The following is a 26439-nucleotide window of genomic DNA, read 5'->3' on the forward strand; positions in this document are numbered from 1 at the left end:
AAGGCACTACTAAGACAAAAACAGAGGAACCAGGCACTGATACTACATTAGAACCAGTCAGTACAATAACAACAGAGAAGAGAAGCACTGTTGTACCACCAACACTATCCCCTGGTGTGACTTTTACACCTGAAGTCACTACTAAGACAAAAACAGAGGAACCAGGCACTGATACTACATTAGAACCAGTCAGTACAATAACAGCAGAGAAGAGAAGCACGGGTACAACTCCAACACAACCCCCTGGCATGACTATGACATACAGTCCAACTTCTGAAATTTCTTCGCTTGAATTAACCACTAAGGCAAAAACAGAGGAACCAGGCACTGACACTACATTGAAACCAGCCAGTACAATGACATCAGAGGAAAGAAGCACTGGTACACCTCCAACACAATCCGTTGGTGCGTCTGTGACACCTGAAGTTACCACTAAGGCAAAAACAGTAGAACCAGGCACTGATACTACATTGGAACCAGCCAGTACAATGACAGCAGAGAGAAGCACTGGTGCACCTCTAACACAATCCGCTGGTGCGTCTGTGACACCTGAAGTTACCACTAAGGCAAAAACAGTAGAACCAGACACTGATACTACATTGGAACCAGCCAGTACAATGACATCAGAGGAGAGAAGCAATGGTATACCTCCAACACAATCCCCTGAGGCGACTATGACTTACAGTTCAACTTCTGGAACTACTTCACCTGAAGTTACCACTAAAGCAAAAACAGAGAAACCTGGCACTGATACTACATTGGTACCAGTGAGTAAAATAACAGCAGAGGAGAGAAGCACTGGTACTCCTCCAACACAACCCCCTGGTGTGACTGTGACATACAGTTCAACTACTGGAATTTCTTTGCCTGAAGTTACTACTAAAGCAAAAACAGAGGAACCAGGCACTGGCACTACATTGGAACCAGTCAGTACAATGATAGTAGAGGAAAGAAGCACGGGTGTACCACCAACACTATCCCCTGGTGTGACTGTTACACCTGAAGGCACTACTAAGACAAAAACAGAGGAACCAGGCACTGATACTACATTAGAACCAGTCAGTACAATAACAGCAGAGAAGAGAAGTACGGGTACAACTCCAACACAACCCCCTGGCATGACTATGACACACAGTTCAACTTCTGAAATTACTTCAGCTGAAGTTACCACTAAGGCAAAAACAGAGGAACCAGGCACTGATACTACATTGGAACCAGTGAGTACAATGACAACAGAGACGAGAAGCACTGGTGTACCACCAACACTATCCCCTGGTGTGACTGTTACACCTGAAGTCACTACTAAGACAAAAACAGAGGAACCAGGCACTGATACTACATTAGCACCAGTCAGTACAATAACAGCAGAGAAGAGAAGCATGGGTACAACTCCAACACAACCCCCTGGCATGACTATGACATACAGTCCAACTTCTGAAATTTCTTCGCCTGAATTAACCACTAAGGCAAAAACAGAGGAACCAGGCACTGACACTACATTGAAACCAGCCAGTACAATGACATCAGAGGAAAGAAGCACTGGTACAACTCCAACACAATCCCCTGGTGTGACTATGACATACGGTTCAACTACTGGAATTCCTTCGCCTGAAGTAACCACTAGGGCAAAAACAGAGGAACCAGGCACTGACACTACATTGAAACCAGCCAGTACAATGACATCAGAGGAGAGAAGCGCTGGTACACCTCCGACACAATCCCCTGGTGTGACTGTGACATCTGAAGTTACCACTAAGCCAAAAACAGAGGAACCAGGCACTGACACTACATTGAAACCAGCCAGTACAATGACATCAGAGGAGAGAAGCGCTGGTACACCTCCGACACAATCCCCTGGTGTGACTGTGACATCTGAAGTTACCACTAAGACAAAAACAGAGGAACCAGGCACTGACACTACATTGAAACCAGCCAGTACAATGACATCAGAGGAAAGAAGCACGGGTACAACTCCAACACAACCCCCTGGCATGACTATGACATACAGTCCAACTTCTGAAATTTCTTCGCCTGAATTAACCACTAAGACAAAAACAGAGGAACCAGACACTGATACTACATTTGTACCAGTAATTACAATAACAGCTAAGGGGAGAAGCACGGGTACAACTCCAACGCAACCCCCTGGTGTGACTATGACATACAATTCAACTACTGGAATTTCGTTGCCTGAAGTTAACACTAAGACTAAAACAGTCGAACCAGGCACTGATACAACATTGGAACTGGCCAGTACAATGACACCAGAGGAGAGAAGCGCTGGTACACATCCGACACAATCCCCTGATGTGACTGTGACACCTGAAGTTACCACTAAGACAAAAACAGAGGAACCAGACACTGATACTACATTGGTACCAGTGAGTACAATAACAGCTAAGGGGAGAAGCACGGGTAAAACTACAACACAACCCCCTGGTGTGTCTATGACATACAGTTCAACTACTGGAATTTCGTTGCCTGAAGTTACCACTAAGGCTAAAACAGTCGAACCAGGCACTGATACAACATTGGAAGCAATCACTACAATAAAATCAGAGGAGATTAACACTGCTACATCTCTAACACAATCTGTTGGTGTGACTGTGACCCCTGATGTTAACACTAAGGCAAAAACAGAGGAACCAGGCACTGATACTACATTGGAAGCAATCACTACAATAAAAGCAGAGGATATTAACACTGCTATATCTCTAACACAATCTGTTGGTGTGACTGTGACCCCTGATGTTACCACTAAGGCAAAAACAGAGGAACCAGGCACTGATACTACATTGGAACCAGCCAGTACAATGGCAGAAGATATGAGAAGCACGGGCACAACTGTAACACAACCTCCTGGTGTGACTATGACATACAATTCAACTACTGGAATTACTTCACCCGAAGTTACCATTAATACAAAAACAGTTGAACCAGGCACTGGTACTACATTGGGACCAGCCAGTACTATGACAGCAGAGGACAGAAGCACTGGTACAACTCCAACACAGCCCCCTGGTGTGACTATGACATACAGTTCAACTACTGGGATTACTTCACCTGAAGTTACCACTAAGGCAAAAACAGTTGAACGAGGCACTGATACTACATTACAACAAGCGAGTACTGCTACCCCTCCAACACAATTCCCTGGTGTGACTATGACATACAGTTCAACTACAGGAATTTCTTCACCTAAAGTTACCACTAAGGTAAAAACAGTAGAACCAGGCACTGATACTACATTGGAACCAGCCAGTACAATGATAGTAGAGGAGAGAAGCACTGTTGCACCACCAACACTATCCCCTGGTGTGACTGTGACACCTGAGGTTACCACTAAGGCGAAAACAGAGGAACCAGGCACTGATACTACATTGGAACCAGCCAGTACAATCGCAGAAGAGAAGAGAAGCACGGGTACAACTCCAACACAACCTCCTGGTGTGACTATGACATACAGTTCAACTACTGGAATTTCTTCACCCGAAGTTACCATTAAGGCAAAAACAGTTGAACCAGGCACTGATACTACATTGGGACTAGCCAGTACAATGACAGCTGAAGTCAGAAGCACTGGTACAATTCCAACACAGCCCCCTGGTGTGACTATTACATACAGTTCAACTACTGGTATTATTTTACCTGAAGTTACTACTAATGCAAAAACAGTCGAACCAGGCACTGATACAACATTGGAACCAGCCAGTACAATGACACCAGAGGAGAGAAGCGCTGGTACACCTGTAATCTCTGAAGTTACCACTAAGACAAAAACAGTCGAACCAGGCACTGATACTACATTGGAACCAGCCAGTACAATGGCAGCTAAGGGGAGAAGCACGGGTACAACTCCAACACAACCCCCTGGTCTGACTATGACATACAGTTCAACTACTGGAATTACTTCACCTGAAGTTACCACTAAGGCAAAAACAGTTGAACCAGGCACTGATACAACATTGGAACCAGCCAGTACAATGACACCAGAGGAGAGAAGCGCTGGTACACCTGTGATCTCTGAAGTTACCACTAAGACAAAAACAGAGGAACTAGGCACTAATACTACATTGGTACCAGTGAGAACAATAACAGCTAAGGAGAGGAGCACAGGTACAACTCCAACCCAACCCCCTGGTGTGACTATGACATACAGTTCAACTACTGGAATTTCGTTGCCTGAAGTTACCACTAAGGCTAAAACAGTCGAAACAGGCACTGATTCAACATTGGAACCAGCCAGTACAATGACACCAGAGGAGAGAAGCACTGGTACACCGCCGACACAATCCCCTGGTGTGACTGTGACACCTGAAGTTACCACTAAGACAAAAACAGAGAAACCAGGCACTGATACTACATTGGTACCAGTGAGTACAATAACAGCTAAGGGGAGAAGCACGGGTACAACTCCAACACAACCCCCTGGTGTGACTATGACATACAGTTCAACTACTGGAATTTCTTCACACGAAGTTACCATTATGGCAAGAACAGTTGAACCAGGCACTGATACTACATTGGGACCAGCCAGTACAATGACTGCAGAAGTCATAAGCACTGGTACAACTCCAACACAGCCCCCTGGTGTGACTATGACATACAGTTCAACTGCTGGGATTACTTCACCTGAAGTTACCAGTAAGGCGAAAACAGTTGAACCAGGCACTGATACTACATTGGAACCAGTCAGTTCTGGTACACCGCCAACACAATTCCCTGGTGTTACTATGACATACAGTTCAACTACTGGTATTATTTTACCTGAAGTTACCACTAAGGCAAAAACAGTTGAACCAGGCACTGATACTACATTGGGACCAGCCAGTACAATGACTGCAGAAGTCATAAGCACTGGTACAACTCCAACACAGCCCCCTGGTGTGACTATGACATACAGTTCAACTACTAGAACTACTTCACCTGAAGTTACCACTAAGGCAAAGACAGTCGAACCAGGCACTCAAACTACATTGGAACCAGTCAGTACTATGACATCAGAGGAGAAAAGCAATGGTGCACCTCCATCACAATCTCCTGGTGTGACTGTGACACCTGAAGTTACCACCAAGGCAAAGACAATCGAACCAGGCACTGATACTACATTGGAACCAGCAAGTACAATGAAAGCAGAGGAGAGAAGCACTGGTGTACCTCCAACACAATCCCCTGGTGTGACAATGACACCTGAAGTTACCACTAGGGCAATAACAGATGCACCAGGCACTGGTACTACTTTACAACCAGTCAGTAGAATGACAGCAGAAGAGAGAAGCACTGATGTACCTCCAACACAATCCCCTGGTGTGACTGTGACACCTGAAGTTACCACTAAGGCAAAAACAGTCGAACCAGGCACTGATACTACATTACAACCAGCGAGTACTGGTACCCCTCCAACACAATCTCCTGGTGTGACTATGACATACAGTTCAACTACTGGAATTACTTCACCTGAAATTATCACTAAGGTAAAAACAGTCAAACCAGGCACTAATACTTTATTTGAACCAGTCAGTACTGTCACATCGCCAACACAATCCCCTGGTGTTACTGTGGCATACAGTTCAACTGCTGGACCTGAAGTTACCATTAAGGCAAAAACAGTCGAACCAGGCACTGATACTACATTGGGACCAGCCAGTACAATGACAGTAGAGGACAGAAGCACTGGTACAACTCCAACACAATCCGTTGGTGCGTCTGTGACACCTGAAGTTACCACTAAGGCAAAAACAGTAGAACCAGGCACTGATACTACATTGGAACCAGCCAGTACAATGACAGCAGAGAGAAGCACTGGTGCACCTCTAACACAATCCGCTGGTGCGTCTGTGACACCTGAAGTTACCACTAAGGCAAAAACAGTAGAACCAGACACTGATACTACATTGGAACCAGCCAGTACAATGACATCAGAGGAGAGAAGCAATGGTATACCTCCAACACAATCCCCTGAGGCGACTATGACTTACAGTTCAACTTCTAGAACTACTTCACCTGAAGTTACCACTAAAGCAAAAACAGAGAAACCTGGCACTGATACTACATTGGTACCAGTGAGTAAAATAACAGCAGAGGAGAGAAGCACTGGTACTCCTCCAACACAACCCCCTGGTGTGACTGTGACATACAGTTCAACTACTGGAATTTCTTTGCCTGAAGTTACTACTAAAGCAAAAACAGAGGAACCAGGCACTGGCACTACATTGGAACCAGTCAGTACAATGATAGTAGAGGAAAGAAGCACGGGTGTACCACCAACACTATCCCCTGGTGTGACTGTTACACCTGAAGGCACTACTAAGACAAAAACAGAGGAACCAGGCACTGATACTACATTAGAACCAGTCAGTACAATAACAGCAGAGAAGAGAAGTACGGGTACAACTCCAACACAACCCCCTGGCATGACTATGACACACAGTTCAACTTCTGAAATTACTTCAGCTGAAGTTACCACTAAGGCAAAAACAGAGGAACCAGGCACTGATACTACATTGGAACCAGTGAGTACAATGACAACAGAGACGAGAAGCACTGGTGTACCACCAACACTATCCCCTGGTGTGACTGTTACACCTGAAGTCACTACTAAGACAAAAACAGAGGAACCAGGCACTGATACTACATTAGCACCAGTCAGTACAATAACAGCAGAGAAGAGAAGCATGGGTACAACTCCAACACAACCCCCTGGCATGACTATGACATACAGTCCAACTTCTGAAATTTCTTCGCCTGAATTAACCACTAAGGCAAAAACAGAGGAACCAGGCACTGACACTACATTGAAACCAGCCAGTACAGTGACATCAGAGGAAAGAAGCACTGGTACAACTCCAACACAATCCCCTGGTGTGACTATGACATACGGTTCAACTACTGGAATTCCTTCGCCTGAAGTAACCACTAGGGCAAAAACAGAGGAACCAGGCACTGACACTACATTGAAACCAGCCAGTACAATGACATCAGAGGAGAGAAGCGCTGGTACACCTCCGACACAATCCCCTGGTGTGACTGTGACATCTGAAGTTACCACTAAGCCAAAAACAGAGGAACCAGGCACTGACACTACATTGAAACCAGCCAGTACAATGACATCAGAGGAGAGAAGCGCTGGTACACCTCCGACACAATCCCCTGGTGTGACTGTGACATCTGAAGTTACCACTAAGACAAAAACAGAGGAACCAGGCACTGACACTACATTGAAACCAGCCAGTACAATGACATCAGAGGAAAGAAGCACGGGTACAACTCCAACACAACCCCCTGGCATGACTATGACATACAGTCCAACTTCTGAAATTTCTTCGCCTGAATTAACCACTAAGACAAAAACAGAGGAACCAGACACTGATACTACATTTGTACCAGTAATTACAATAACAGCTAAGGGGAGAAGCACGGGTACAACTCCAACGCAACCCCCTGGTGTGACTATGACATACAATTCAACTACTGGAATTTCGTTGCCTGAAGTTAACACTAAGACTAAAACAGTCGAACCAGGCACTGATACAACATTGGAACTGGCCAGTACAATGACACCAGAGGAGAGAAGCGCTGGTACACATCCGACACAATCCCCTGATGTGACTGTGACACCTGAAGTTACCACTAAGACAAAAACAGAGGAACCAGACACTGATACTACATTGGTACCAGTGAGTACAATAACAGCTAAGGGGAGAAGCACGGGTAAAACTACAACACAACCCCCTGGTGTGTCTATGACATACAGTTCAACTACTGGAATTTCGTTGCCTGAAGTTACCACTAAGGCTAAAACAGTCGAACCAGGCACTGATACAACATTGGAAGCAATCACTACAATAAAATCAGAGGAGATTAACACTGCTACATCTCTAACACAATCTGTTGGTGTGACTGTGACCCCTGATGTTAACACTAAGGCAAAAACAGAGGAACCAGGCACTGATACTACATTGGAAGCAATCACTACAATAAAAGCAGAGGATATTAACACTGCTATATCTCTAACACAATCTGTTGGTGTGACTGTGACCCCTGATGTTACCACTAAGGCAAAAACAGAGGAACCAGGCACTGATACTACATTGGAACCAGCCAGTACAATGGCAGAAGATATGAGAAGCACGGGCACAACTGTAACACAACCTCCTGGTGTGACTATGACATACAATTCAACTACTGGAATTACTTCACCCGAAGTTACCATTAATACAAAAACAGTTGAACCAGGCACTGGTACTACATTGGGACCAGCCAGTACTATGACAGCAGAGGACAGAAGCACTGGTACAACTCCAACACAGCCCCCTGGTGTGACTATGACATACAGTTCAACTACTGGGATTACTTCACCTGAAGTTACCACTAAGGCAAAAACAGTTGAACGAGGCACTGATACTACATTACAACAAGCGAGTACTGCTACCCCTCCAACACAATTCCCTGGTGTGACTATGACATACAGTTCAACTACAGGAATTTCTTCACCTAAAGTTACCACTAAGGTAAAAACAGTAGAACCAGGCACTGATACTACATTGGAACCAGCCAGTACAATGATAGTAGAGGAGAGAAGCACTGTTGCACCACCAACACTATCCCCTGGTGTGACTGTGACACCTGAGGTTACCACTAAGGCGAAAACAGAGGAACCAGGCACTGATACTACATTGGAACCAGCCAGTACAATCGCAGAAGAGAAGAGAAGCACGGGTACAACTCCAACACAACCTCCTGGTGTGACTATGACATACAGTTCAACTACTGGAATTTCTTCACCCGAAGTTACCATTAAGGCAAAAACAGTTGAACCAGGCACTGATACTACATTGGGACTAGCCAGTACAATGACAGCTGAAGTCAGAAGCACTGGTACAATTCCAACACAGCCCCCTGGTGTGACTATTACATACAGTTCAACTACTGGTATTATTTTACCTGAAGTTACTACTAATGCAAAAACAGTCGAACCAGGCACTGATACAACATTGGAACCAGCCAGTACAATGACACCAGAGGAGAGAAGCGCTGGTACACCTGTAATCTCTGAAGTTACCACTAAGACAAAAACAGTCGAACCAGGCACTGATACTACATTGGAACCAGCCAGTACAATGGCAGCTAAGGGGAGAAGCACGGGTACAACTCCAACACAACCCCCTGGTCTGACTATGACATACAGTTCAACTACTGGAATTACTTCACCTGAAGTTACCACTAAGGCAAAAACAGTTGAACCAGGCACTGATACAACATTGGAACCAGCCAGTACAATGACACCAGAGGAGAGAAGCGCTGGTACACCTGTGATCTCTGAAGTTACCACTAAGACAAAAACAGAGGAACTAGGCACTAATACTACATTGGTACCAGTGAGAACAATAACAGCTAAGGAGAGGAGCACAGGTACAACTCCAACCCAACCCCCTGGTGTGACTATGACATACAGTTCAACTACTGGAATTTCGTTGCCTGAAGTTACCACTAAGGCTAAAACAGTCGAAACAGGCACTGATTCAACATTGGAACCAGCCAGTACAATGACACCAGAGGAGAGAAGCACTGGTACACCGCCGACACAATCCCCTGGTGTGACTGTGACACCTGAAGTTACCACTAAGACAAAAACAGAGAAACCAGGCACTGATACTACATTGGTACCAGTGAGTACAATAACAGCTAAGGGGAGAAGCACGGGTACAACTCCAACACAACCCCCTGGTGTGACTATGACATACAGTTCAACTACTGGAATTTCTTCACACGAAGTTACCATTATGGCAAGAACAGTTGAACCAGGCACTGATACTACATTGGGACCAGCCAGTACAATGACTGCAGAAGTCATAAGCACTGGTACAACTCCAACACAGCCCCCTGGTGTGACTATGACATACAGTTCAACTGCTGGGATTACTTCACCTGAAGTTACCAGTAAGGCGAAAACAGTTGAACCAGGCACTGATACTACATTGGAACCAGTCAGTTCTGGTACACCGCCAACACAATTCCCTGGTGTTACTATGACATACAGTTCAACTACTGGTATTATTTTACCTGAAGTTACCACTAAGGCAAAAACAGTTGAACCAGGCACTGATACTACATTGGGACCAGCCAGTACAATGACTGCAGAAGTCATAAGCACTGGTATAACTCCAACACAGCCCCCTGGTGTGACTATGACATACAGTTCAACTACTAGAACTACTTCATCTGAAGTTACCACTAAGGCAAAAACAGTCGAACCAGGCACTGATACTACATTGGAACCAGCCAGTACAATGGCAGCAGAGAAGAGAAGCTCTGATACACCTTCAACACAATCCCCTGGTCTGACTATGACATACAGTTCAACTACTGGAATTACTTCACCTGAAGTTACCACTAAGGCAAAAACAGTTGAACCAGGCACTGATACTACATTGGAACCAGTCAGTACTGGTACACCGCCAACACAATTCCCTGGTGTGACTATGACATACAGTTCAACTACTAGAACTACTTCAACTGAAGTTACCACTAAGGCAAAGACAGTCGAACCAGGCACTCAAACTACATTGGAACCAGTCAGTACTATGACATCAGAGGAGAAAAGCAATGGTGCACCTCCATCACAATCTCCTGGTGTGACTGTGACACCTGAAGTTACCACCAAGGCAAAGACAATCGAACCAGGCACTGATACTACATTGGAACCAGCAAGTACAATGAAAGCAGAGGAGAGAAGCACTGGTGTACCTCCAACACAATCCCCTGGTGTGACAATGACACCTGAAGTTACCACTAGGGCAAGAACAGATGCACCAGGCACTGGTACTACTTTACAACCAGTCAGTACAGTGACAGCAGAAGAGAGAAGCACTGATGTACCTCCAACACAATCCCCTGGTGTGACTGTGACACCTGAAGTTACCACTAAGGCAAAAACAGTCGAACCAGGCACTGATACTACATTACAACCAGCGAGTACTGGTACCCCTCCAACACAATCTCCTGGTGTGACTATGACATACAGTTCAACTACTGGAATTACTTCACCTGAAATTATCACTAAGGTAAAAACAGTCAAACCAGGCACTAATACTTTATTTGAACCAGTCAGTACTGGCACACCGCCAACACAATCCCCTGGTGTTACTGTGGCATACAGTTCAACTGCTGGACCTGAAGTTACCATTAAGGCAAAAACAGTCGAACCAGGCACTGATACTACATTGGGACCAGCCAGTACAATGACAGTAGAGGACAGAAGCACTGGTACAACTCCAAAACAGCCCCCTGGTGTGACTATAACATACAGTTCAACTACTGGTATTATTTTACCTGAAGTTACCACTATGGCAAAAACAGTCGATCCAGGCACTGATACTACATTGGGACCAGCCAGTAAAATGACAGCAGAGGGGAGAAGCACTGGTGTGACTATGACATACAGTTCAACTACTGGGATTACTTCATCTGAAGTTACTACTAAGGCAAAAACAGTCGAACCAGGCACTGATACTACATTGGAACCAGCCAGTACAATGGCAGCAGAGAAGAGAAGCACTGATACACCTTCAACACAATCCCCTGGTCTGACTATGACATACAGTTCAACTACTGGAATTACTTCACCTGAAGTTACCACTAAGGCAAAAACAGTTGAACCAGGCACTGATACTACTGTGGAACCAGTCAGTACAATGACAGCAGAGGAGAAAAGCTCTGGTGCATCTCCAACACAATCCCGTGAGGTGACTATGACATACAGTTCAACTACTAGAACTACTTCACCTGAAGTTACCACTAAGGCAAAGACAGTCGAACCAGGCACTGATACTACATTGGAACCAGCAAGTACAATGAAAGCAGAGAGAAGCACTGGTGTACCGCCAACACAATCCCCTGGTGTGACTATGACACCTGAAGTTACCACTAGGGCAAGAACAGATGAACCAGGCACTGGTACTACTTTACAACCATTCAGTACAATGACAGCAGAAGAGAGAAGCACTGATGTACCTCCAACGCAATCCCCTGGTGTGACTGTGACACCTGAAGTTACCACTAAGGCAAAAACAGTCGAACCAGGCACTGATACTACATTACAACCAGCGAGTTCTGGTACCCCTCCAACACAATCTCCTGGTGTAACTATGACATACAGTTCAACTACTGGAATTACTTCACCTGAAATTATCACTAAGGCAAAAACAGTCAAACCAGGCACTAATACTTTATTTGAACCAGTCAGTACTGGCACACCGCCAACACAATCCCCTGGTGTTACTGTGGCATACAGTTCAACTCCTGGACCTGAAGTTACCATTAAGGCAATAACAGTCGAACCAGGCACTGATACTACATTGGGACCAGCCAGTACAATGACAGTAGAGGACAGAAGCACTGGTACAACTCCAAAACAGCCCCCTGGTGTGACTATGACATACAGTTCAACTACTGGTATAATTTTACCTGAGGTTACCACTATGACAAAAACAGTCGATCCAGGCACTGATACTACATTGGGACCAGCCAGTAAAATGACAGCAGAGGGGAGAAGCACTGGTGTGACTATGACATACAGTTCAACTACTGGGATTACTTCATCTGAAGTTACCACTGAGACAAAAACAGTCGAACCAGGCACTGATACTACATTGGAACCAGCCAGTACAATGGCAGCAGAGAAGAGAAGCACTGATACACCTTCAACACAATCCCCTGGTGTAACTATGACATACAGTTCAACTACTGGAATTACTTCACCTGAAGTTACCACTAAGACAAAAACAGTCAAACCAGGCGCTGATACTACTGTGGAACCAGTCAGTACAATGACAGCAGAGGAGGGAAGCACTGGTGCATCTCCAACACAATCCCCCGATGTGAGTGTGACACCTGAAGTTATCACTAAGGCAAAAACAGAGGACCCAGGACCTGATACTACATTGGAACCAGCCAGTACAATGACAGCAGAGAAGAGAAGCACTGGTCCACAATTCCCTGGTTTGACTACGACATACAGTTTAACTACTGGAATTACTTCACCTGAAAACATCACTAAGGCAAAAACAGTGGAACCAGGCACTGAAACTACTTTGGAACAAGCCAGTACAATGACAGCACAGGAAAAAAGAACGATCATACCCCTAACTCAATCTGGTGATACTATAACATACAGTTCAACTACTGGAAACACTTCACCTGAAGCCACCACTAAAGCAAAAACAGTGGAATCAGGCACTGATACTACACTGGAACCAGCCAGTACAATGAAAACAGAGGAGAAAAGCATTGGTACACCTCCAACACAATTCCCTGGTGTGACTATGACACACAGTTCAACTACTGAAATTATTTCGCCTCTAGCTACGACTAAGGCAACAACAGGGGAACAAGTCACAGCCAGCACATTGACATTAGTGGTAAGAAGCAGTGGTTCACCTCTAACACAATCTTCCGGTATGTCTGTGATATCCAGTTCAACAACTGGAATTGCTTCACCTGAAGTTACCTCTGACGCAGAAACAGTCGAACCAGTCAGTGAGACTTCATTGGAACCAGTCAGTACAATGAAGTCCTTGGGAAAAAGCACTAATATACCACCAACACAATCTCCCGGTAAGACTATGACTTATAATTCAACTTCAGATATTAATTCACCTTTAGCTATTATTTGTTTGTATGCATTTAGCAATAAGATTAGTTGCGCATTGTTTGTACGTTGTGTAGAATTATGTCAGATGATACTGATATGATATTGATTCAATAGCTTGTCATGGCATGGTTCACCTTGCTTTATATTTTCATTGTGTGGCTTTATATTTTCAATATGTGTTTTACTAGTTGATTGGCAGTGAACTGATGGTTTATATTAATTTATATGCACTGTGGTTTGTATTACTTTATATGCACTAAATATTAACTTGTAATGTGAATGCTAATTACTTAATTTGTTAAATTGTAGTTGTTTGATTCAGTCAATATTTCCATTGATGATAACGCCATTGACTATTGTAGCTTATATTACATCATGAACACAACATTTGCATTGTCTAAGTAAGTAGACTACAATTCCATAACATATCAAATAATGGCATAGTTTAAGTATTCAGCAAATTCACTAACAAATAATCAAACGCATGCCATTTGTTGTCATATATTCCATTCAATTTCATTAATCGAAATATAGTAGAACAGCTCAACTTCTAAATTTGAAAATCGGAATTGATTGAAACAATTCTTAACTATGTGACACTGTAAATTATGTGCTTTATTTTGTTTCGTGCATCTAAATATCAGTTCATCCACAAACTGACTGCTGAAACAAAATCAGTGGAACAATGTTGGAATGATATAAGAAAAGTAAAGCATGTCACATGTGACTACATTAGAACTTGTTGTTAAAATGACAGCACTGGGGAGAAGCACCATTTTACCACCAGCACAATCTTCTAGTGTGACTGTAACATACAATTCAACTACCGAACCTGCCAGCACAAGACAGAAGTGCAGAAGAGTATTTATGACATACTGTTCAATTACTTTACCTAAAGATACAACTAAAATTAAGACAGAGTAATCTTTCACACATAAACCTGTCAATACAAGCAGCAGTAGAAAGAGGAATTATTATATCGTTTGAAGCAGTCAGAAAACGTACAACATTTCAAGCTGCACTGTCACAGGTCTATCTCAATACAACAGATCACAGAAAAGACATTTGCTGAAACCAGCACTGCTTTAATATTCCTGTGAAGATACGTTGACGGTATCTTACTCAGTCAGGAAAGTGCATCAGATACATCTGTTATGTCGATTACTTCTACCTGCCACTGGGAACCCTGAAACTTTCACATCTCTAACACCACCTACACAAGCTTTTGTGACGAAGACGTAAGCGTCAACCACCAATGTTAAATCTCCTGAAACTAAGTACAACTGGTTAGTACTGAAACCACCGTAACCTACACAGCACCAATGACAACAAATGCCGTTCATTATATTGATACTAATATTAGACTTAGTCATTTATAGGACTATGCATAGCTCATTTCCGTGTTTGATATTACAGAGATAGACTAGCAGCCGCAACATATGTACAGAATATGGCTTTAATAGCGTGGTGCGTTGCCGATTCCTACTCGCATTTTCCAACAGACACATTAGTTGCAACAGTAATTTCCACAGATGGCTTTGTAGCCCGACGTCATGGCTTATGATTGCTCTCGAAAGATACTCCAATAGCAGCTAAATTTTATTGATGATGGCCTATAGAGTGACGCGTACCTATTTTCTACCTGCGTTTCCAAAACAAACATTGTATGTGTACATAAGATGGCTTTCATACATTACGCATAGCTTAAATCTACCAAAGTTTTGAGACATATCAGTAGCCGCAGTGTAATACTACGGCGCTGTCAACAGTGCACAGTCACAAACTATTGTGACTATGTTAGTATTAATTTGTCTATTAGAGGTTTATACACTAGTAGCAGGCAATAAAAGTTAAGAACAAACCACCGCCACTAATATATAACTGCCAATCAACTTGTGAAAACTCATGTTAATATACATGTCATTTGCAGTGCAACTGTTATTTATCTCAGATTAATGCCATGCCATTTTGACCATGATTATGCTAATTGGATGGTGATTATAAGTAATGTGGTGATAATAATGACAATGTCTGTTTCATAATATCAATATTGATTATCATTTATTCTAACACATGTTACATATATGAACTACCTTCAAAATGACCTACAGGAACAACTACGACTAACACAGTGGTGCCAACAACACACGTAGTTAACACCGTACCGACAGGTTAGTACTGAAACACACATGAGCATTGTAGCAAAGATAACATTACCCTTGCATTTTATTTCCTGATAATAATATAATATCGTCATCTTTACCATTTTATTCTTTCAGTATTTCAACGCACCGACTATGACAGTATCTGTACAGCTTTGTAGCACGCATAGCTTATTTCCTACTCCGTTTTGTGAACGATACACCAGTAACCGCAATATTTCTACATAAGATAGCCTTTATTGCGGTGCATGGCGCTTTCCGTCACCGTTTCAGGCAGCACACACCAGTAGCTACAGTGCCACACCATTTTACCCCGTTGTCAGAACGGCGTTTAGCTTTTTTCTTGTGTAATCACATAATATGTAGGTTTGGCTGACTGTTAATTATTTTCTTAGAGGCTTATTTGCAAATAATATAATATTGTTGTCTTTATTTTTTATTCTTTCAGTGTTTTAACGCACCAGCTGCCAAAGTATTTCCACAGACGGCTTTGTAGTACAGCTTATAGCTCATTTCAGCCTGCCATTTTAGAAGGACACATCAGTAGCCGCAATATTTCTACGAACGATAGCATTCATATTGGTGCAATGCGTTTTTCAGTAACCGCATTGCCGCAGTATTTTACCGCGTTGTCACCACGGCGCTAAGCTTTTACATTGCGTGTAACTATTCTCTTAGAGGCTTACTTGATAACATCATACATTTTGATGATTTAGTATGAAGAATAAAACACTGCCATTACTTAAAACTGCCAATCAACTCGTGTGTGTCATGAATATTTAATGACAATAGCTACAATGTTATCTTATCTGTATCATGTCATTGTTGAAGCTAACGATCGAAAAAATGCCTATTTGTATATATTGTTATAACATCGTTCTACAGAATATAACTGTCCTGATCCGGAGCTGCAACCACCAGGTCGATTTGATCCAATGGTCACATTTCCTGCTGATCCTGGTACAATACTCTACATTCAATGTCAAGAGCCACTAACACTGTTCGGAAGCAGTAACCTAACGTGTAATGGAATGACTGGCACTTGGAGTGACGAAACACCAATTTGCTCCAGTGAGTTTTAAGTCATCATGTGCATTGTAAATCACAGTGAAATGACATTTACATCACAGCGTTAGTCATAGCGCTGGTCAGGAGAAAAGGTTCAATAAACGATTTCCGAAGTACATTTGCAAACCACACCTTCATCCATAATGTCCACCCTGTTTAAATTGTTTTTCCCCAAACATAGTACATAGCAAATACGTTGTTTTCCACGTTACGCGTGTGTCATATATTTGCTATATATTCTATATAATTGGTTACTGTATCTGTAAAACCATCTGTCACTCTGAAATATATAACTCTTTAGTTCTTTTAATTCATTCTCGGAAACTAATTTTGTTTGTTTTGCTAAAGGTACGAGTACGGTGGACGTAACAACAGAACTAGTTATAACAGATATTGGTAATAAAACTCAAGAGGAACTAGAAGAAACCATTCTAGAATGGGTATGTTGTTGTTGTTTTTTTGTTTTTTTTTGACGTAAATAATTTCTTGTTGGTTTTCATCATGTGTAGTGTTCACCAGTACTTGTAACACGGTATTTTAGACATGTTCATGTCTTATTTCGTTTAATAGCTCTTTGAATTTGAAACAAGTGAAGTAGAAGTTAAGCCACAGTTGATACATTTAGAAATGGACAATGATACAGCTATTGTAGTAATTGTTCTTAGTCTGAATGAGACTGATTCTTTAGAAATTATCGATGAACTATTGGTAAATGTATCAAAGGAAATTGAAGGCATTGTTATAACACCGGGAGAATTAGAAATTGGTAAGTTAAAACAATTAGTAGTAGCAGAGTCGTATTTGAAGTAATTTACTGCCAAACTATATTCAATAATAAAACGATTAAATGCATGTTCTTACAATGACACGGCGAATTCCATTGTGTTCACAGTTACATCGTGTCACGTTACGATGTGTGATAATGGAGGAATCTGTACAAATGAATCGAGAACATCCTGCAGGTATGGCTACAACGAATGTTTGTGTATTTCACATCGTTGTCAGGGGATGACAGTCTCACTTAAACATGTTCATCACAGGACATAAATTGAATTAAACAAATACAGTAGCTTTTGATATCATTGTGTATGAACTCCGGAAGACATTTAACACGTCTGAACATGTCTGTCGTGAAGTGCTACTCTTGATGAATATAACAGATTGTTCCAACTAATAGTAAAAATTAACAGACTGGTACTGAAAACCAAATCTTAATAAATTGACCTTTAAATTTCAACCTAAAATAATAATTCAACGAATAGAACAACAAACTTGTTTGCATAGAGATACTATATTATTGTAATATCTTCGTTTTTATATCTTGACTCGAATAAATCGTTGAGACTGATTAGTATGTTGACAGTCATATAGCGCCGGGAATCGCTTTTTAAGGGAACCAATCAGCACATCCATTATAAACGATCGCAATGAATTTGGACGGTAAAACTAACTGCACAATGACTTTCCGCAACCCACAACTAGACCCATACGACCTCCCGTCGGTATTTCCTGAGCAATTACAAAACGTACATGACAATTTGTATTCGACCAATCACTGGTATTAAATTTGTGTCACATTACTACTACATTTCAATTTATAACGCTTGCCAAAAATCCTGCTCAAATCTCAATAGCATAATTGAGTTTCTGGTTCTTATTTCTGATGAGGGATTTGCCTAATTAAGCTCAGTTAAACAGTTAAGCTGAACAATGGGTTCCCTAGAAAACTTGGTAATGGAAAGGGCAAAAGCGCATTATCAAATATCCACCTGAGCAAATCAAAGTGATAATTCAATATAATTTATTTATTTATTTAAAAAAATAACAAAAATCGGCATTTGTTCTATTTTCAAATTAAAGCACTGTATTATAATGTTGAATATTGACATGGCCGGAAGCGCCATTAGGAAATGTTTTATTTGTGAATGAAGACAATAATAAGATAATTAAGATGAACGAAACTTGAAAAAAATGAAATGAGAATTTGTTTTGAATTTTAGATTGGTTATTTGGTTGGCCTAAATACGTCATGCATTATATGTGCTATGAAAATGATCTTTTTCGATGTACAGCTCTAACATAATATTTCTGATTTGGTGATTTCAGCTGCCCGAATGGGTACTTTGGTACATTCTGTGAACTGCAAGAACTGACTACGATACTTCCCGGTAAGTGTGCACAGTATCCGTTTTGTAAATTTAATTACTGCATACTTGTTATAATGACCCAGGTGGGTGAACATGCGGTCGCCACTTAAACACGCACGCGCAGACGTCCTCAATACCGGTTATTTACATGTGACGATATTTTAATTGACTATTTAAATCAATGTCCGCAAATGAAAGCCTACTATATTGTTCTGCCCACTGTTGTAAATAAAATATTATGTTTTGTTACCGTCAATAAGGGTCATTAAATTACAGCTATTCTGTAGATGTTTTCCAAATCGCAATCCTAATTGATGTAAAACAAACAAAAATGAATAAATAAGTTTGGGACTACATGACTGTGGTGTGCGGCCATCACTCGATCAAATGCGCCATCATGACTTCAACCAAGCCCAGTCAAGCAAAAACTCTTGCAGACCGCAACCAAGGTTCTCAAATTCGCATCCGTTAGTGAATGAATCTTTTCCAGTGGACACCACGGGTCAATCTTTTGTCGGTGCTCAACCCCTAGTGGGATTTTAAATTCGGACTACATGTACTTACCCTTAATCCAATACAAAAGCCACTACAATACCAGTAATCTGTCACCGTAACGCCACAGCGTGCCGTAAGTTTGTGGTATTTTACGGGGTATTTTCATCTTACTATGGTAGAAAATGCGAATTGCAATTGTGGAATGATTACGCGCGAAAGTGTCCTCTAATAATAACAACAAACATTGCTGCCTCCACACAAAAAAGTTCGCCGATTCTGTTCTAAACATTTTGGATTTCGGCATTCCCATGGTGTATCCTTGGAAGGAAAAGATGTGTAATAATAGGGTTATTACGTAATAACCTCATAATATGATGTTATAGTATACTAAATCCCATGTGTTATACAGCCTACAGCATTGTTGATAGAGGCAAAGCTTTCGACGGAGGCTTGGGTCAATATTTGTATTAATATTCTGAATAAAACAAACATTTTGTAAATCTTGCAATAATAACATTCCAATAATAACATTCATAATTTTATTCACAAGTAGCTATTTTATCAACTTGCAACAATGTATTTATATTCTAAAGTCCTTTCCAAAACTACTGTCACATTCAAGATGTTTGTAGGTGATGTTTCTAGATTTTTGTAGCCATGATATTAAAATATGACGCGCGCGCACAAAATCAAAAATAGCACACCTCATTGTAGCCCTACATGAAGGCGTAGTAGCGCCCTTGCTGGCCGAACGGCATAAGACCTCACGTGTGTTGGGTTTGGAGCACCGCAGAGGGCGCAACTCACGCGATTCAACGGGATAACCTCTCTGTGACCACTTTGATAAATAAAAAGCACTTATATTATATGAAATGAGCTATATATAATTGTATATTATATTATATTATGCTTTTTGGTTCACGGGTAAATAAAAGGCGATCACGTAACAGTAAAAAAACACCTTGGAACCCCGTAGGCAGGCCGGTGACACTGGTTCGCACTTAAGGGGGTACCAACCCCCCTGCCAAATTCCAAGGGAAAATCAAAACATTTAAAACACAGAACAAGTAACATAAAACATATATGCGCTGCTGCAAGTGTGTGCAATAATATATTATTATATTATATTTAGGAACGTCGAGACTGACAGCAACATCAACTCCAGTAAAACCAACTACGACTATTTTTACGACTGGTATGTACTTGAAATCAATAGTAGGATTTATATTTTCTGCTAGTGCTCTCTGTCATAAACACCATTCTAAATGTGTTAGAACAATTTTATATTTACGAAGATATCACACACAAAAAACACTTAACAAATAAGCCATTCAAGTCAGTCCTGTAAGGTAAATTGGTGTTGACAGACTCGATATCCGTCCATCAATAACACAAATATTTGGGTTGATATATTTTATACATTACTGTGGCGGAATCTTGTAACCTTTTTTTATATGTCTTTTGATGATAGTCATTGGTTGTCCTGATTTGGAACTAGATAACTCTATTATATACGATCCGGCAGTAACATTCCCAGCGCAGTTTGGCACAACAATCTACTTTTCCTGTCCGCCGAATATGATATTGGTTGGACCAAGTAACTTGACATGCGATAGTACAATTGAAACATGGGACGGGGATACTCCAATTTGCCTAAGTAAGTATAAACATTTAGTTTTTCTAGTTATTCTCAAAACAATACAGTCCCGGAAATCGGAAATGTTTAAGTTATATAATAATAATTACTTGTTTGAATTTATCACTTTAAGCTATGCGTGTATGTGCGTGTTTGAATATCATATTTAAGAAACAACATTGATTTTTTTTCAAGATGGCTGCGATGAGCTCGAATTGCCAGATAATTCCCAAATAGCGGACGGTTATACCTTACCTGTTCAAACTGGTGATTTTGTCATGATCGAGTGTGATTCTAATTATACAATGTATGGTAACGACACCATTAGATGTCAACTGAATGGGGAATGGTCTGAGTTACCAACGTGTGAAGGTATGTAAAACCTTAAGTGTACAAATGTGAATTGTTTACAGTGTAAGATGTTGTGGTACATTGAAAGAAGTTTCACAATATTTCATTTTTCTAATACCTTTCTAGTTATCACATGTGGACGTCCAGTTATGCCTTATGACGGATTCTTGTTAGGGAGAATAAAGTTTCCAGTCAAGGTTGGAAGAACAGTAGAATACGCATGTAATGATTCATTCGAACTAGTCGGGCCTATATATACTACATGTAACGCAACATTACAAGATTGGGACCAAGATCATCCTTATTGCGTTGGTTAGTATGATTGAGTTAACTAAACTTTAATAGGAAACTCAATGACAAAATGTACAAATGAAGTGTATGATATGACGGTCATTCAAGCTACATTGACTTCACAGTTTTTTGGCTCAGTTGATAGCGCGTTCGCATAGCGAATCCAATATACTATAGATATACTGTAGACGATTAAGGTTACTGGACTTCTAATATCTGACTACTAGAAGGAGGAGGATGTTAGAACAACTGTGAACATTATGTTTTCCCCATTTTCCTTTCACTATGATGTTGCTGTTTATTTTTACAAATATGTTACAAAACTTCACCTTTCATTCCCGAATGCGCGCATAAATCTACCATGAGACACGCGGACGCGGACACGCCGATTCCAAAACAAATGTTTACACTTTACACATGCTTCAAGTGAAGAACTTTCTTCTTGTTCATTAACAACATTCTGCTTCTATGTGTTGGCCACAAACACGACAGCACATGCTGTTTATCTGCAAGTGTATTGACACTCGTTCTGACTCACAATCACAGATGAAGATATTGGTACAGTTGAAGTCCAAGGAGAGATTTTGATCACTGAAATCGATGGCATTCCGATTGATTTGATAGACCCTGAACAGTTTCCTGATCCCCAGGATATTCTCGATTTGGTGAGCATGCGTATAAACAGCATCAATCAAATACATGCATTCAATAACACTTATGTATTATTATTCGCGTGAATGTTTTGTAATGATTCGCAACATTAACAACACATAGAACTACCGGCTGCTTAGACAAACACAGTGTAACAGAGGTTGGACAAGTGACCACTGGTTGAGTTATGTAATGTTGAGTTATGTGAATACCGCAAAGTATAGATACAAATGCAGTAAAACAATCTAGCAATCAACGCATTTGCTGAATTATTCTCGTGGTAACCTGATCATGAGTGTAGTACTATAAGCGCTATGTAACAACGTAATTATAATACACTACTCCCAAATAGGGGGAAAATCTATGCTAGAACGCATCCATAACACATTCGAACACGTCTTCACGGGGTTTTACAGACAGGTGATTTGTGTCTTAGCTTTTCAGTTTTTTAATGATACTCGTTACCCCAGCCATCATTCATAGGTAAACACTATGAAGTATAAAATGGCATCGTCAGTGGCGTCATTCTCAAAATTTACTGAGCTCTGAGACAAACAGCTTCGGTATTTATTTCAGCTTAATGAGTTGTTTAATAACAACAATGTAACTGGAGGTGACTATATTGGTGGGGAGATTATTGATATTCATCCAAGAGGTCCATATTTGGTAGTCGACTTCATATTGGAATTGAATTCAACTGTGACAGTAGATATAGTGGAACAAATCATAGAAGAAGCTATAGAGGATGGCGACTTTGGAAATTTTACAGTGGACCCTACATTTTTTGCATATGGTAGGTATAATTTGAATTTTCAAATCGACAATATTTTTAATTATTAAGTATTCGTTTGATGAAACAATGAAATTCTCTATTGCGCATGTACACTGATTGTTTTAGTATGCACAATAACAATTGTTGACATTGGTATTGGTGATTTTTGCCTTGTGTTGATACGAAAATGCAGGGCAAGGTATAGTTTTCAAAATGTCTGTCGCCCGCCGTCCGTCATTTGTGAGCTCACCAACTATACAAACAGTTTCCATGTAAATATATTCCGAACTGATACATGTTATGTATTAGTATGCAATCGGGATCTGCAAAGTTCTGGAAAAAAATAAGAGGAATTGAACACATGCAGATTGTGCGCTTGAATATAGAAAAAAAAATTCATATAATTTATTGCAAACTGGCTGCATATAATCTATACTTGGTGTGCAATATGAAATGTTCTATCTTAAAAACTCGAGGTCAAAGGCATCACTACACAAGTTGTAACACTTGGTCAAGTGGTCTATATTTAGAGGCTTGATATGTCAAGGGTGTCAGCTCCTTCGCAAGTTCCATCCTAATAAGAGTCTGAATTAGTACACCATGCCCAGTACATTTTTTTTCTAATACGTGAAACATAAATTTATATTAGTATTTTAGAAAACTTAAATGTTTGTATCTGTACCATGCATTCTGCCATTCCCCACTCCATGATGAACAGAATGTTCATTATATGTTCTCTGTAACATTTCCAAAAAAGCTAAGCTCTAATAATATACCTACGTTTCATCAAACGAATGCTGTTGTGTGTACTGCTAATTCAACCTTTTCTCTTCATGATAAATCATAACCTGCTTTGGGTCTACAATATGGACTATCAAACAACAATATAAACAATCTGTATGTTCTTTCATATTACATCTTTAAACCTTAGATGTAATAAGATGAATGTGTGGATAAATAACATACTATTTTTGCTGGCTTAATATGAAATTGAAAATATTTGTTGAGTTCATTCTGATTATATTCTTCACAGCGCCAGTGTGTCCGGACAATTTCTGTGAGAATGACGGCAATTGCACTATACACTATGCAAACAGGACTCTTTCGTGCAGGTTAGTAAATGTATACATGATATATAATAATACAACTCAGTATACACACGTGTATCGGGAGTAATTAATCAGACTCTGATAATGTTTGTTTCTTGACTCGCAGGTGTACTGAAGGATTCACTGGTAGATATTGTGAAGAAGAGGTAAAAGTCGTGACAGTTAACGTGTTATCACCAGATCCAGGTTAGTTTTCTTTGTATTAATTTTTAGCAATATGATAACTTGTATACTTTTTTGCCTTTGCCTGTCTTTTTTGAACTACTTGTGCATTTATTTTTGGTTGTGTGCACTGTCAACAAATAACAGCAATAAATTTAGTCTAAATAAAAATAAATCCACTATACCGAAAAGAGATGCACAAGTCTTGTTATATCCTATTTGGGGGGGCTATTACCACAAAATCGAGCCTATTGAACAATTCAATTTGATATGAATTGATCAATATTTTGTTTTTTATTGTCTACTTATGTTTAATTGTTTATAACAATAAATAAACCAAGAACAATTTGGACATTCGACTGATATGTAGTTATGCAACCTATATGTTAGATCCAATTGTATGTCGAACTATTAAGCATTAGCTTAATCGTATGTTGTTTTGTAGACCCATTGGATCCAATCCTTGAAGTAGCTGGTGGAATAGCAATAATGGCTGCTATTCTCAGCTGCTGCACAATACCAATGGCTGCAGCAGTGTTCAGAAGGTAAGCCACTGGTCGATTCATTCAAACATTTGTCTAGATTAAAATTCATTTAACCACTCACAGGCAACATGACTCATATTTTGATAGAATACGAACGACCTCGTACCAGTGATATTATATAATACATTAAACATTAATCTTCACTCACAGACGACGTAACCGCCAGAAGAAGCTGATACAGGAACTGCACGAAGATAGCATCTACGAGTCAGAAACTTATAGCACCACCGACAATGTAAATATCTCAAGCGAAGAATATAATGATGATTACAGCGAAGGAAACATGTACACAGTGGATTTGATGGATACCGGACCGAATACTTACCCTGTGTTGAGTAAAGGCAACTTTTACGACGTATTGGACCCACATAATATAAAATAACAGGTAAGCATTGTCAGCTTGAAGACATAATTGATTACAACTTTATAACATTATTTTCATGAACGAATAAAATGATACACGAACCTCGAGGTACACAACCAAAAGGTGATTTCTGTTTTGAGTGCATTGAAAACCGATCTACTTTTGACACTTGTCATATATTATTCTCAGTCATACTGATATGACAAGTTACATTAATGACGTGTATGTTATTATTTAATCCTTGCAGATTTAGAACCGGGATTGGCCCCCACGATGAATGTATATTGGTAATGAGAACATACGTATACCAAACATAGATTAAAGCGTGGGTACGCTTCCAAGGTTTTATGTTGTTAATTTTATAGCAAGTTTTAATTATATTTATATTGTAATATATATATAACTATTTTATTTTGTTAATTAATTATATTTTAGAACGATTACAAATATTTTATTAAATTGGTATCGAATATGTAGATTTATGTCCATCGCATAGAATTTTACACAAACGGTGTTTACTCCAAAAAAGTAGCATTAGCAAAATAACAATACTAGTGAATTTGCTCTTCAATACTGATTGAGCATGGTTACAAATATTCTTCGATGACGAAGTAGAAATATTCATGTCGAACTGAATTGTTGTTTCTTTTATTGAACAATGTAGTTTCAGCTCGAGATTATTGTATAATCAAATAAATTGATACATTCAAACTTTTGTTTCTATGTTACATGGACGTCAATAAATACTATAAATGTATCAGTTGTTAGTCATCCATTATCTGTAATCCAAAACTAAACATTGCTAGCATAAAATCAATTCGATTATTATGTAAATAGGTTGTTAACACGGTTACTGAATAGCTGGAGAAAAAAATACATGTTGGGGATGTGGTCAATAACAATTTACGTGGTAAAAATCAGAGATGGAATTATGTTAGCATATAGATATGCACAGTAAAAACTCTGAAATTGCTCTGATTTGTTATGATCACAAACATCATTTATCTAGTCATTAAACGTGTTGGCATTTTTGAA

At 40.3% G+C, this 26439-nt stretch overlaps 1 protein-coding gene across 1 annotated transcript; it reads left to right on the top strand.

The window, feature by feature from the left end:
• Positions 1 to 16643: 16643 nt before the first annotated feature.
• LOC102804186 (uncharacterized) lies at positions 16644 to 26161 on the top strand. Its single transcript, XM_078011390.2, has 16 exons — positions 16644 to 16884; positions 17230 to 17321; positions 17452 to 17647; positions 17774 to 17843; positions 18988 to 19049; positions 20656 to 20718; positions 20995 to 21180; positions 21355 to 21531; positions 21637 to 21822; positions 22348 to 22466; positions 23029 to 23245; positions 24258 to 24336; positions 24440 to 24519; positions 24941 to 25040; positions 25191 to 25425; positions 25652 to 26161. Exons 1-15 carry the CDS (start codon positions 16749 to 16751, stop codon positions 25420 to 25422), a joined length of 1995 nt encoding a protein of 664 aa, XP_077867516.2. The 5' UTR covers positions 16644 to 16748; the 3' UTR covers positions 25423 to 25425; positions 25652 to 26161.
• The last annotated feature ends 278 nt before the right edge of the window (positions 26162 to 26439 follow it).

Source organism: Saccoglossus kowalevskii, chromosome 21 (assembly GCF_978046115.1).
Source record: "Saccoglossus kowalevskii chromosome 21, keSacKowa6.1, whole genome shotgun sequence".
NCBI lineage: Eukaryota > Metazoa > Hemichordata > Enteropneusta > Harrimaniidae > Saccoglossus > Saccoglossus kowalevskii.

Bases quoted from the DNA above. Each gene is read 5' to 3' on its own strand.
- LOC102804186 (XM_078011390.2), top strand. From the start codon at position 16,749: ATGGTCACATTTCCTGCTGATCCTGGTACAATACTCTACATTCAATGT. The intron at 20,719-20,994 runs GTATGTACTTGA...TTTTGATGATAG, and splicing joins TACGACTATTTTTACGACTG to TCATTGGTTGTCCTGATTTG. The intron at 21,532-21,636 runs GTATGTAAAACC...ATACCTTTCTAG, and splicing joins TGAGTTACCAACGTGTGAAG to TTATCACATGTGGACGTCCA.